This window comes from Vitis riparia, chromosome 4 (assembly GCF_004353265.1).
Source record: "Vitis riparia cultivar Riparia Gloire de Montpellier isolate 1030 chromosome 4, EGFV_Vit.rip_1.0, whole genome shotgun sequence".
NCBI classification, from domain to species: domain Eukaryota; kingdom Viridiplantae; phylum Streptophyta; class Magnoliopsida; order Vitales; family Vitaceae; genus Vitis; species Vitis riparia.
In genome coordinates, this window is record NC_048434.1 from 12,793,449 (window position 1) to 12,807,217 (window position 13,769).

Sequence of the window (13,769 nt, forward strand, 5' to 3'; positions counted from 1 at the left end):
AAATAAAATACTAAATGTAAAAATTATCTTTAAAAAATATTTAAAAATATAAAAAAATATGTTAAAAACATTTCAAATAGTGATTTGTTTTACAAAACATAAAAAAATTGTTAATAAAAACTGTCTTTTTGAATTATTTTAAAGACAAAAAGCGCATTACGCTTTAACGAGTTTTTAAAGTGACGTGTAGGGTAAAATGTAAATTACGTCGCATTTGAGGGGTAAAGTATTCTTCGTTTGTACTGTCACAGGTCTCCCTACTCGTGTCATTGGATGGGTCGACCCACTTGAGCAATAAAAGTGTAACTGAGAAATTCTAAGAGCAGACGCGTGCAGAAGAACCACTAAAAATATCTGACTTCGAAGAACGCACAGATCTGACCCAAGACACAGCAAACGCAACTCTCTCCCAAAACATGAGCCTCTTCGGTTTGGGCAGGCAAGCAACCTACCTTACCATTTCTCTATTCCTATATATTTTTTTTCTTTACTTGCCTTGCTCTCATTCTTCTCCTCATCCTTCACACCCGATCTCTTCTTTTAGCTGTTTTTTTGTTTTTTTTTTTGTTTTCCTTTTTGATTGATGTAGAATCAGCGATTTTACCCGACTGTTTACTCTTCCTATTATTTTCTTTCTGATTTTAGCTTCGTTAATTCCATGATTACATAATTCATATCATACTTGCGTAAATGAATGGTCAGCTTGTTTCTCCCATCATATGCGAACTTACAAATTTCAGTGATTTTGGGGTTTTTTAATTTAATTTTATTTATTTTGTGCAGAAATAATAATTTCAGTAATTTTGTAAATGCATATTGTATCTGGGCTTGTTCAGCGCCCTTTTTCCTTTCTCAGCTATCTACCTTGTTTTGCTTTGACTTTAAGGCTGTTTGAAATCAGATTTACGTATTTCAGATATCTCTTCCTTCCTTTTAACTATAAATCCATTGTAATTATCAATTATATAATTGCCTTTTTTTTATTTATCAGAAAAAAAAGTGTGTTTCCACACACTCGATGGAGAAAATGCACAAAATAGGAACCTTTCATGCACTCATCATTGGTCAAAGTATTACCTGTGATGGTCAAAGGTAGTACCTATATCATTAAAATGTACTAGAATTATCAAAGTAGTATCTTTAACCGAAAAGTGCACAAAATTCTAATTAATTTTAGATATATGTATGATGTTTGGATTTGAAAATCCTTGGTTCCTATTTTGTGATTTTTTCCATGAGTGTGTGGAAACATAATTTCCGCGCCCCCCCCCCCCCCCCCCCCACCCCCCCACAAAAAAAAAAAAAAAAAGATTCCATGTTAGTGGCTGTTTTTAGTTGTAAAATAAATGTCAAATCTGACAAAAAGCTTTTCTAATTTGGTTCTTGGAGATGTTAAGTAGTATTATATATAATATTATATAAAATTAAGTGTATTTATACATTGTGTCGATAAAAAGAAGCACTATAAGGGGAAGCACATAGAAGAAGGTGGTCTTGTCGGATAATGTTATTATTAGTAATATCAAACAATTAATTGTGGATGGTAGTGTTTTTTTGTTTTTTAATTTTCATTCTATTTTTAATTTTTTCTAGAAATTTTTGGGAGGTTGAAGAAATCTGTCCCCATAGGTGGATCAATTGGCAGGCTCTCCTGCTTAGGTACTGGTGGTCTCATGAAGGTCATAAGTAGGTGGTTTTCCTGGTAACATGAACCTGTATGAAAAATATGTCATCAGAAGTCATTCTTCCCTGAAGATATGTCCAGACATAATATTATTTTTAAAATACCTATCAATGATGTTTCTAGACATTGCCAAAGATTCTATATTTTTGCTTATGTGACAAAATATTGGCCTCAGAACTCTATATCTGCCTGCATCACAAAAACTCTGGTGTGGATGTCAGAGTTTGACATGCATCCTCAGAATACGCAAATTGCAACATGTTTGTTGCTTGTCAATGCAGCAAATGTTGTCCAGCTTAAAAATAACAATAAGTAGGTATTTTTGTTATTTATGGTAGGCATTGTACTATGCTAGTTTTATACTTACTAAAAATCCACATAAAATGGTATGGGTGAAGAAGTTGCTAAAGTGGTTTCCATTTTATTCTCTATGATGTTAATGAAGAATGTGTTGCAGTGATAGGGTTGAAAGAGAGACACACAATTGCAAAGAAGATAAAAATTGGGAAGGATTAGAACTTTGTTGTCTTTCAACACTCTCTCTTATCCAAATATTATATAATCTCTTATTTATAGATATTCACACTCAACAAAATAGAAACTCCTAATAATAAAATATAGAAACCATCTAGGACTTGACTACTTAAATATAGAAACTAAAATAATCCCTAAGATAAAATATTCTTCTTGACTTTTAGAGACTAAGGTGGCATTTTTTTTTTTACTTAAATCTAAATAGAACTTAATTTAATTCAACTCTAGATACAACTTAATATAATATTAAGTATTAAGTTGTTTCTGTGGGGGGGGAAGAAACATTTTGTTGGAGCTCAAGAGAAATTCAATGGGCAACTTTCTCCTTTGCTTTGTTCGTTTTGCAAAAGGAAGACGTTTTTCTTGTGTTTCCTGAAGGAAGAGGAATGGTAAGGGGTTGGCCGTTGCTCGCTAGAAAGCTTAGAAGCCTTGGTGTAAAGCTTGTGGTTCTTCCCTTGTGGCTTCTAAAACTAGCACTACCTTGGTTCAATGAGTTATAGAAAAGAGTTTTGTTGAAGGGTCTTCTTATGTGAATGTAGTCAAGTACGAAAAGATGGGTGTAGATGAGGTTGTGTGGATTTAGTTGGCGGGTTGATTCCTTCAACAAAGTGTAGGACTTTTTTTTTTTTTTTGATAAGCAAGCACAATTCATTAAAGAGGCTAAAAAGCCCCAACGTATACAGGGCGTATACCAGGCAACAAAGGCCCAAAACAAGCAAAAAAACCAAAAAACAAACCACCCCTCAACTGGAGGCCATCCACTCCAGGAAATCTAAAAGGGAATGCGGCTCGTCTTCCATGTACAATTTAGCCCAACCCCAAATATTACATACAAAAGAATATTTAAACCTCTGAATTGCTAAGTCCCCCCCCCCCTAAAGGCTAATCTATTCCTTTCCTTCCACACCATCCAAAAAATGAATAACGGAATTGCATTCGAGAATTTTTTCCTTTTTTTCCCCACAAAAGAACCCCCCCAACTAAATAAAACCTCCTTTACAGTATTGGGGAACACCCACTTGACCCCAACTAAACCCAACACAAAGTCCCAAAGTACTCTAGCCACTGTACAATGTATAAGTAAGTGATCCACACTTTCCGCTTCGCAAGCACACAAAAAACACCTATTCGGGAGCTGCCATCCTCTCTTTTGGAGCCTATCAAGAGTCAAGATCTTTCCCCAAGTCGCTTCCCACGCAAAAAACATGATTTTAGTTGGGACCCTTCCTATCCAAATCTTATTTTTTGGAAAGTTGACATCCATAGACCTATCCAACCAGCTGTACGCATCCTTCACTCTAAACTGCCCACTTCCCCCTCCCTTCCAAAAAACCGTGTCATCCTCCCAAGTTATCCTAATTCCTCTCAACGCTTGGAGCAACTCACCCACCAACTCCACCTCCCAATCATTAAAATCCCTTATAAAACACAAATTCCAGCCTCCTTCTCCAACATTCTGGTTCCACAGGTCTTCAACCTTCGCAATTCTGTTGGCTGCCAAGCTGTAGAGATGCGGGAACCTTTGGGACAGCGCTGCATCCCCGCACCACACATCAGTCCAGAAGCTGATTTTATTACCCTTCCCCACATTGAACCCCATTTTATCCCAGTACCAGCCAGCTTCCTTTAAAATCTCCTTCCACACCCCCACACCACACGTACCCACAACCTTTTTGGTCCTCCAACCATACTCCTCCTGACCATACTTAGCCACCAGCACTTGCTTCCAAAGGGCCTCCTTAACCGAAGCGAATCTCCAAGTCCACTTGCCAAGAAGCGCTTTATTCATGATAGTAAACTTCCTAATTCCCAACCCCCCATTCTCCTTATCCCCACACACCACATCCCACTTAACCAGATGAGCTTTCCTCTCTGTGAATCTGTGAATCCCCCCCCCCACAAGAAGTCTCTTTGCAGTCTTTCTAACCTTTTTGCCACAGAAATGGACATGCGGAAAAGCGACATCTGATACACTGGCATGCTAACCATAGAGCTTTTAATTAGAGTGATTCTCCCACCCTTTGAGATATATTGGCTCTTCCAAAGAGCAAGTCTCCTTCTCATTTTCTCTTCAACCCCATCCCACCCATATGCAGCCTTATTAGGCACCCCTAGAGGCAGCCCCAAATACACGGTCGGAAGCTGCCCCACCCTACACCCTAACTCCACAGCCAGCTCCTCTATCCTTTGCACCTCCCCTACGGGTATAATCTCGCTTTTAGCCAAATTAATTCTTAACCCGGACGCGGCTTCAAACCAGAACAAGATCCAACTTAAATTCGTTAAGTACTCTTTCTTTGCCTCACAAAAGACAATAGTGTCATCAGCAAAAAGCAGATGAGCAATGTGGACAGCCTGCCCTCTATCATGCTGAATTTTGCACCCTGAGATGAAACCCCCCTCCATAGCCCTTCTAATAAGGACGCTCAATACTTCCATCCCCATGACAAAAAGGTAAGGGGACAGGGGGTCCCCTTGCCTCAGCCCTTTAGAACTCGAAAAGAAACCAACTGGCGATCCATTCACCATAACTGAAAATTTGGCTGTGGAAATACACCACCACATCCACCTCAGCCACTTAGCGCCAAATCCCATTTTTTCCATGACTTTCAAGAGGAATTGCCAATTAATGCTATCATAGGCCTTCTCTATATCTAACTTGCAGATAACCCCCTTGTCCCTCTTCTTTTTCCAGTTGTCGATCACTTCGTTTGCTATTAGAGAAGCGTCAAGAATCTGCCTACTCGTAACAAACGCGTTCTGATCATGGGATACGACTTTATCTATAACTTTCTTAAGCCTGTTGGCCAACACCTTTGCCAGCAGCTTATAAAGGCCCCCCAAAAGGCTGATGGGCCTGAAGTCTCCTAAATCCTCTGCCCCTCCTTTCTTAGGAATCAGCACTAGAAAAGTGTTGTTAATACTCTTGAGAAACGTATTCTGGTCATGGAACTCCTTAAACATCTCCAGAATTTCCTCCTTGACGAAATCCCAACAGCATTGCCAAAAGAAAACAGAGAACCCGTCAGGACCTGGGGCTTTATCCCCATTCATTTCCATCAGGGCTAACTGGACTTCACCTTCAGTAAAGGGAGCCTCTAGTATCTCTGCCTCTTGCACACAAATTTGATTAAAAGGGAGGCTTCCAATGTCCGCCTTCCACCCTGAACTTTTGGAAAATTGCTGCTTAAAAGCATTTGCTACCCCCTCTTTGATTTCCCGCTCCTCTGTCAGTCTAATCCCATTAATTTTAATTCTGTCCATGTGATTAACCCTCCTGTGGGCAGACGCCATACGATGAAAATATCTCGTATTCCTATCACCTGCCTTCAACCAAAGCTCCCTAGACACCTGCCTCCAGTGAGTTTCTTCCAGATCTACCCACTTGGCATAATCCTCCTTGGCTTCCTTCTTACAAGCTAATTGTTCCATTGACAAACTTCTTTCATCCTCCACTCTGTCCCAATACTCCACTTGCTGAATCGCAGCCTCCTTATTACTTTCCAGATTACCAAACTCCTCCCTATTCCAAACTTTAAGCTTCTGCTTCAGATCCTTCAGTTTTGCCGATAATCTAAAACTGGCTCTGCCACTGACCTCTATTCCCTGCCACCAACTCCGGATTAAATCCTTAAAAACCCCTCGACTTTGAACCACATATTTTCGAATCTGAAGGGGGCAGGCCCTCTCCTCCTACTACCCCCCTCAAGTAATACTGGAAATTGGTCCGAAATCGGCCTGGGAAGCCTCCGCTGGCTCACCCTACTAAACTGATCAAGCCAGCAAGCAGAGACCAGAAATCTATCTAGACGAGCCCACGTGAAGGCACCCCCTTGCAGGTGAAGGTCCACAAGGCATAGGTCATGTACAACTTCCGCAAACCTCCTCATAGCTGAAGTTATTCTCCTTTGCCTGCTTTTCTCTCCTTGAGCCAGGGTAATGTTGAAATCACCACCTAGACACCAAGGCCCCTCCCAGATTCCTCTGATTGCCCCTACTTCTTCCCACAGCCACTCCCTTTCAAGTCTAGTGAACGGGCCATAAACCTCCGTAAAAGCCCAAATCACCCCATTCTCCATTGTCTTGAATCTGCAGGATAAAGAGAACTGACCCACCTCCCACTCCAGCAATTCCAGAGCTCTTTTATCCCAACAAATCAGGATACCCCCAGCCGAACCACACGCGTTCAGGACCTTCCAATCTAAAAATCTACCCGTCCCTAAACTTCTCACCACCCTATCAGTCATATTCTGGATTTTTGTCTCTTGGATGCAAAAGAGATCCACCTTCTACTTCCTAAGAACCGATTTAATCACCTTCCTTTTCGTACTTTCGTTCACCTCCCTCACATTCCAACTTAACAATTTGAGATTCATTAATCAATCACCATCTGCACCCCTTTACCCTGAATAGGGCCCTTCTTTTTGCCATCCCCCTCATAATTCACTGAGCATTCCAACCTCTTCAGCTCTCTTTCAAACCTCGATTTTTCCAATAATCCTTTACTATGAATCTTTTCCCTTCTTTTCCTGATTTTAGTCAGAAAATTTAAAATCTCTTTTTCCAGACCATCAGTCGAAAAACCCAGGAATTGGCTGAATCTTACTAGGCTACTTTCTTGCCAATCTAAATCCTCTTCCCCCCTTTCTTCTTGAATCTCATACTGTGAAGACCCTCCCTCCTGTTCCCTTGCCGTTGCCAAGGGGCCTTTGAATTCAACCAAATCCCAACAAGCACTACCATTCACCCTAGTGCCAGCTACACCTTGCCCTTGAGATTCACTACCATTTTGGCAGGTCTCCCTAATTCCCCCAGAATGATCAAAGAACTCCCCCTCTGGAGTCCGACCAAGAGAAAGCAAATAAGAAGAAGAAGAATTCCCGGAGACCCACAAACCCCCTAAAGATGATAAGGCCTCATACCTCAAAGCTTCATTCTGGAGGGCACTGTCTACCAATTCCTCGAGGGGATTTGTCTTCTGAGCGATCTCAGTTTCCATCACCCTTACTCTTAGAAATTCTAGCTCGATGTTGGCTTCAACAAACAGCCCAGATTGAGCCAAGGCCTCCACCGGGCCTAAATTTGGTTTGCTCACCTTCGGGCCTGTTCTCTTCTTACCTGGGGGCCCACCTCGCTGTGCCCCATTCTTCTGTAGCCCACTCGAAGACGGCCCACTACACTCTCTTTGTTCCATAGAAGACCCAGATCGCGGCCCAAGGGTTTCCTCTAAAACTTTCTCCTTGCCTTTTGGGCCTTGCGATCTGCCCGTCGGTCCAAGCCCACCACTACTAACTGCTTTTGACACACCTGAACTAGATATTGATAGCGGGCTAGGCCCCCCGTCCCCCCTAAGGCCCACAATGGGTCCATTAAGCCCATTCGGGATCGACCCATCATCCGCCTCATCCTTTGACACCCGAAGCATCGACCCGAATTGGATCCGGCCCACTGACAAGACCCTGCCCATCCCATCCGGTTGCCCTTCCATCACTTCGTCTGACCGTAGCAGTGCCTCGAGACTAGCACTGCCCCACTCCTCCACTCGCCGGCCAGCGCGTGCGTCTCCGTCGTCCCCTTCCTCGCATCCTTTTGCATTCCGACACTCCTTCGTCTTCTTTCTGATCAACGGCGTTACTTCCCACCACATCGGGAGGTGATATGTGGTCTCTTCAACTCCAATCTCTATCGAGCTTGGCAACTCGCCTCTCTTCGTCTTCACCAGAATCCTCGCCCACCAGAGATCTTCCATTTTCTCCGTCGAATCATCCATGGCTACAAAGCCCCCGCACTCATCTCCCACTCTTCGCAAAATACTAGGAGCCCATAGCGACAGCGACAAACCTTTTATCCTTACCCATACTTCCTCTTCTAAGTCCCCTTCTTCCAAACACCCATAGCACTGGCTCCACAGCTTCAGATCAACGTGAATCCCCCCCACCAGCCTAACTCCACCGTCAAAGGTTTTCCTAGCTTCTGTCGCCTTCTCAAACTCCAAAAGGGCCTGACCCTCATCCATCCAGGCCAACCCTAACTTCCCTTTTAACCCCCAAACGCTCGCCATTAGCCACCCCATCCTCTCCAAATCCCCTCCTCCTGCTGCTTTATGATTCCATTTTCCAATCAAACAATGTCCCAACCGATCCACATTTCTGCATATGTCCACTCCCTTAATCTCCATCCTAATCCCACTGCTATTCCTTCCTCCCCATCTCTCCCCCTTCTCAGGTGACATTCTTTCAGGGATTGGCTCGTCCCTGTTTGCCTCCCTTCTGTCGATCCTTGAATACAAGTTCAGCACCACTTTCGCCATGACTGTCCATCCCTCTCTTCCCCCTCTTCCTCTCGGGATGCAGATACTAAACCTTTTCTCCTCCGCGTCTACGACTCCTAGCCTAATGAAGCTTCCCGCCTTGTTCACTTCACGCACCATGGAATACCTTCTCCCCTTTTCCTTCCATCCCTTCTCCCATCTGTCGTTTTTCCCATCCTTGATACACTGGTCCAGCCCTTCCAGAAACGTCTCGACACTTGCCGGCCCCAATCTAACCCATGAGGAAACCCCTTTTTTGCTTTCCACAATGAAGAGTAGGGTTTTACCCCTTCTCTTCTCCACCTCTACTTCAAAGGTTTTCGATTCCATCCCGAACTTCTGCCTTTTCCGATTTGATTTCACCTCATCGTCGTCGCCCTTCCCCTCGCTCTCACCCTCTCTTGTCACTATTTAGTGGGAAAATGGGGAGAAGGGGAGATCCTTTTTCTCTTTTCTTTAAGATCTTGGGCCAAGTCCTTTTGGAATTTGAGAGGGGAGCTTCACCTCACATTTTTAGGTGGACCTCCTATCCTCTTTGACAAAATTAATTTGGATGAGAGTGAGTTAATCCCAATGGGGGAGGTTTATAACACAAAGGATTTGGCTAGGGTGTTGGGGTGTAAAGTGGGCTCTCTCCCTTCGACTTACTTAGGCCTCCCTTTGGGAGCTTCCTTTAATAAGTGTGGGACATAGTGGCATAAAGGTTTCAAAAACGTCTTGCTTTGTGGAAGAGGTAGTATTTATCAAAAGGAGGGAGATTAACGTTAATAAAGAGCACTTTATTGAGCCTACCAATCTACTACATGTCTTTATTTTGTAATCCTTCACAAGGTGAGTCTTAGATTGGAGAAGCTTCAAAGAGACTTCTTTTGGGGGGAGGGGAGCTCTAAAGTAGGCCTCACCTAGTGAATTAGTCAGTAGTTGGCTTGGATAAAAAGGATAGGGGCTTGGGTATTAGAAATTTATCTACTTTGAATAAGGTTCTTCTAAGGAAATGGTGATAGAGATTTGGTTCTGACAACGAGTCTCTTTGGAAATAGGTGATTGTAGGGAAGTATGGAGAGAAGAGGGGTGGGGGTGGGTGTTTCAGAGCTTCGAGGGAAGGTTATGAGGTTGGCCTTTGGAAGGCGATCTAGAGTGGGTGGAAGGAGTTTTTTACAAAAGGGTTGGTTTTAGGGTAAGAAATTGTAGGAGGGTGAGATTTTCGATGGATAGGTGGTATGGGAAGGATCCCTTGGTTGTGGCTTTCCTAGAGTTGTTTTTTATAGCCAGTAATAAAGATGCCTGGGTGGACCAGTTGTGGGATCAGGTTGGAGAAGTGGGATGTTGGAATCTAGTGTTCACAAGATAGATAAGTGATTGAGAATTGGGAGAGGTGGAAGAGTTGCTCAAAAAGGTTGCAAGGACAAGTGATCAGAAGAGGTGCTGAGGATGTCATGGCTTAACAGTTATCAAAGGGAGGCTCTTTTACTCCTCCTTAGCAAGTCGCTCTTTGAAAGGATTCCCCTTAGGCATTGTGTAGAATCCTTAGGTCCTAATGAGAGTGATCTTTTTTGCTTGGGAAGTAGTTTGAGAAAAAATTCTTACTTTAGACCAGCTAAAAGGAGGGGTTGGTGTTTTTTAAGTAGATGTTATTTGTAGGTGTTTTTTAAGTAGATGTTATTTGTACAAGGGTGAAGAGGAGTCAACAAATCATATTCTCTTTCACTATCCCAAGGCAATCATGTTGTGGCATCTTATCTTTGCTCTCTTCGATGTTCAATGGGTAATGCCTTTCTCAATAAAGGATGTCCTCCTTAGTTGGTGGGGGGGTTTTGTTGGGAAGAAAAGAAAGAAGGTGTGGATAACAACTCCTTTGTGCTTATTTTGAACCTTTTAGAAAGAGGGAAACCGAAGGGCCTCTGAAGATTCTGATTTGATGGACCTTGTTATTTTATGGTCCTTTTTGTACATGTTCTTAGAGTGGGTCAAGATACATTTAGGGTCTATCACTTTTTCTTTATTTGATTGGCTAGGTTGTAAGTGAGGCAAGAGAGTTGTTTTTTGTGTATCCCTCCTTTTATTTGGTCATGTACACATTGTGTATACTTTTGGGCTTTGTAGGCACTTTGAATACAAATTTTGTTACCTATTAAAAAAAAAAAGCTGTTTGTTTTTTTATTCTTTTATTTCTATTAAGTATTAAGAATTAATAAGGTGAGGGTCATGTTGAGATATTATTTTGGTTGTTTCAAAAAGTTATTTTTAGCATCTAGTGAAAAGCTATATATTTTGAAAATGAACTGGATGCTGTCTTGACTGCAAAGGAATTGGTGGATGAAAAGAGGAGATCAAGAGAGGAAGGGGTAGTCTTCAAAATTGATTTTGAAAAGGCCTATTACCATGTTGATTGGGATTTTTTAGATTATGCTCTTGAAAGAAAAGGGTTTAGCTTAAGATGGAGGTCTTGGATGAGGGGTGTTTATCTTCGATGACTTTTGCAATCTTAGTGAATGGTAATGCTAAGGGTTAGGTTAAGGCTTTTAGAGGCCTACGACAAGGAGATTCTCTTTCCCCTTTTCTTTTCACCATTGTGGTTGATGTTTTAAGTGGATCGATTGTGAGGGTGGAAGAGAGAGGTGTTTTTGAGGGGTTTTGGTGGGTAGAGATAGGACTAGGGTGTCTCATTTTCAATTCATAAATGACACTATCTTTTTCTCTAGAGCGTCCTTGGAAGAGTTGTAGTCTCTTAAGCTAATTTTGTTGGTGTTTGGACGTTTGTCAAGGTTAAGGATTAATCTAAATAAGAGCACTCTCTTTGGAATCAACATTAGCCAAAGTCAAATAGCCAGGTTGGCTTCTTTGCTTGATTGTGCAGTCTCTGATTGGCCTTTATTGTATTTGGGTCTTCCTTTAGGGGGGAATCCAAATTCGATTTCTTTTTGGGACCTAGTGTTGGATAGTCTGTGGGAGGTTGGATGGATGAAAAGAGCCTTCTTATCCTTAGGTGGTAGAATCACCCTATTTCAGTCATATTTGTCGCACATCCTGAACTACTTTCTTTCTCTTTTTAAAATTCCGGCCTCAGTTGCTTTAAGGATGGAGAAAATACAAAGAGATTTTCTTTGGTCGGGTTCGGGGGAGGGTAAAAAGGATCATTTGGTTAGGTGGGATTTAGTTTGTATGCCTAAGGAGTTTGGTGGTTTAGGGTTTGGGAAAATTTCTTTGAGGAACCAAGCTTTATTAGGGAAATGGTTCTAAAGGTACCCTAAGGAAAGTTTTGCCCTTTGGCACTAGGTTATCTTGAGTATCTATAGGACACATCCGAATGGATGGGGTGCTAACAATATAGTTAGATGGTCACATCGTTGCCCTTGGAAGACCATTGCACATTTGCTCCAAGTTTTTTTCGCACACACTCGTTTTGTGGTGGGTGATGAGACCAGAATTTGTTTTTAGGAAGATCTATGATGGGGGGATCAACCTTTTAGCTTATAATTTTCAAGACTGTTTAGAGTCACCACAACAAAAAACCTTCCTATTTCGGCTATTCTGGGTAATAACACTTCTTTGTCTTGGGATTTCACCTTTCGTTGCAATCTATCTGATGTGGAGTTTGTGGATTTTGAAAGACTATTGTCTCTACTTTACAGTGTTTATTTATATCCTTTTGTTCTAGATGTGAAAACTTGGGTTCCGTCCTCTTTAGGAGCATTCTCAATAAACTCGTTTTTTTTTAACCTTATCTAATTTCTCAAATTCTATTCCTTTCTACCTTGTTAATTTTTTGTGGAAGTCAAAAGTCTCTTCTAAAGTCAGGGCCTTTGCTTGGTTAGTGGCACATAAGAAAGTAAGTACCAATGACATGCTACAATTGAGGAGGCCTTTCAAAGTGTTTAGCCCTGATTGGTGCATCCTCTGCAGGGGGAGTAGTGAGATGATTGATCATCTTTTCTTGCGCTGTCTGATCACTTTGGGTTTGTGGCATAGATCTTTTCTTAGGTGGTGATGGAGTGGGTTCAACCAAGCAATATTCTCGATATGATGGTGATCTCCTTAAAGTGTTTTGGGAATTCTAATAAAGGCAGGACTCTTTGGAGGATAACATGTCTCTCTTTGTTGTGGATTGTGTGGAGAGAGAGGAATGCTAGGATTTTTGAGGATACTTGGAGGACGTTGGAGTTGATGTGAGATTCTCTTCAGTTTTATGTTTCTTTTTGGGCTTACTATACAAACATTTTTAAACCCTATCCTTTGAGTGTAATTCAACTTAATTGGCTATCGATTTGCACACCTTAAGGTTGGGTCTACAAGGTCTAGTTTCATTATACGTGTATAAGCCTTTTGTCTTTTTGTATAGCCCTCCTTGTTTAGCAGAGGTTTTCTTAGTTTTTTGATAAGGTTTGTTCATCTTAGGGAGGACTTCTCATCCTTTTCATGTTTTTCTATTTTAATACATTTGTTTGTTTCTGATTAAAAAAAAAGCCATATATTTTGACTTTTTTCCATTTAGCAATTTTTTTATAAAAAGAAGTAATAAGTAAAAAACAAAGTTAAAAATAAATCATCTAAAGTCTGAAAACAAATTACATTCAGAATTAAGTTAAAAAAACAAATACCACCTAAAAATAATTCTAATATTTAGAAAATTTCTAAATCAAATTTAACTTTTCCACATGCCCCCTTAAACTTGATTTGTGACTCCTCAACCTTCTAAAATCTTCAAACTTCAAAGGCTTGGTAAAAATATTCACAATTTGATGTTGTGATTTTGCAAATTTTAATAGTACCTCTTTCTTCATAATGTACTCTCTAATAAAATGATATTTTGTATCGATGTTGGATCATATTAAATAGGTTCAAGAGAGGATTGTAAAATTTTAGTGGTAAATACTTGTACAATGTAATGCCCAAATGAGACTATGACACTCATACACATAGATTCACATTCTCTCTTTCTTTCAAATTTTATTGACAGTTTCCTATACAATATAATGCCCAAACAAGACTAAATAGCACACATACATAGATTCACATTCTCTCTCTCTCTTTCTCTCTCTAATTGTCTTGGCTTAACTAAATTACACATGCGTAGATTCACATTCTCTCTCTCCCTTTAGCTGTCTTGGCTTGCTTCTGGTTTGTGTATATTATTTGCTTTGTGTATGTATAGTTTAGATATCATTATTACTTACCACCTTATTCTTAATTTCAAGGTTATGCTTAATATAGTATTATTTTCTTTTGCTATTAATGCTTTCA

The 13,769-nt window shown here is 41.0% G+C and overlaps 1 protein-coding gene across 2 annotated transcripts in view; it reads left to right on the plus strand.

Moving 5' to 3' along the window:
- The first annotated feature begins 307 nt into the window (after nt 1-307).
- LOC117913638 (MOB kinase activator-like 1A) overlaps nt 308-13,769 on the plus strand; it is a 56,788-nt gene continuing 43,326 nt past the window's right edge. Inside the window, exon 1 of one of the 2 annotated variants that reach the window (XM_034828666.1) lies at nt 308-439. In XM_034828666.1, the coding sequence (XP_034684557.1) occupies nt 417-439 (23 nt within the window). In that variant the 5' untranslated portion in view covers nt 308-416. The remainder of the gene's footprint in view (nt 440-13,769) is intronic. The other variant, XM_034828665.1, reaches the window with a different exon arrangement.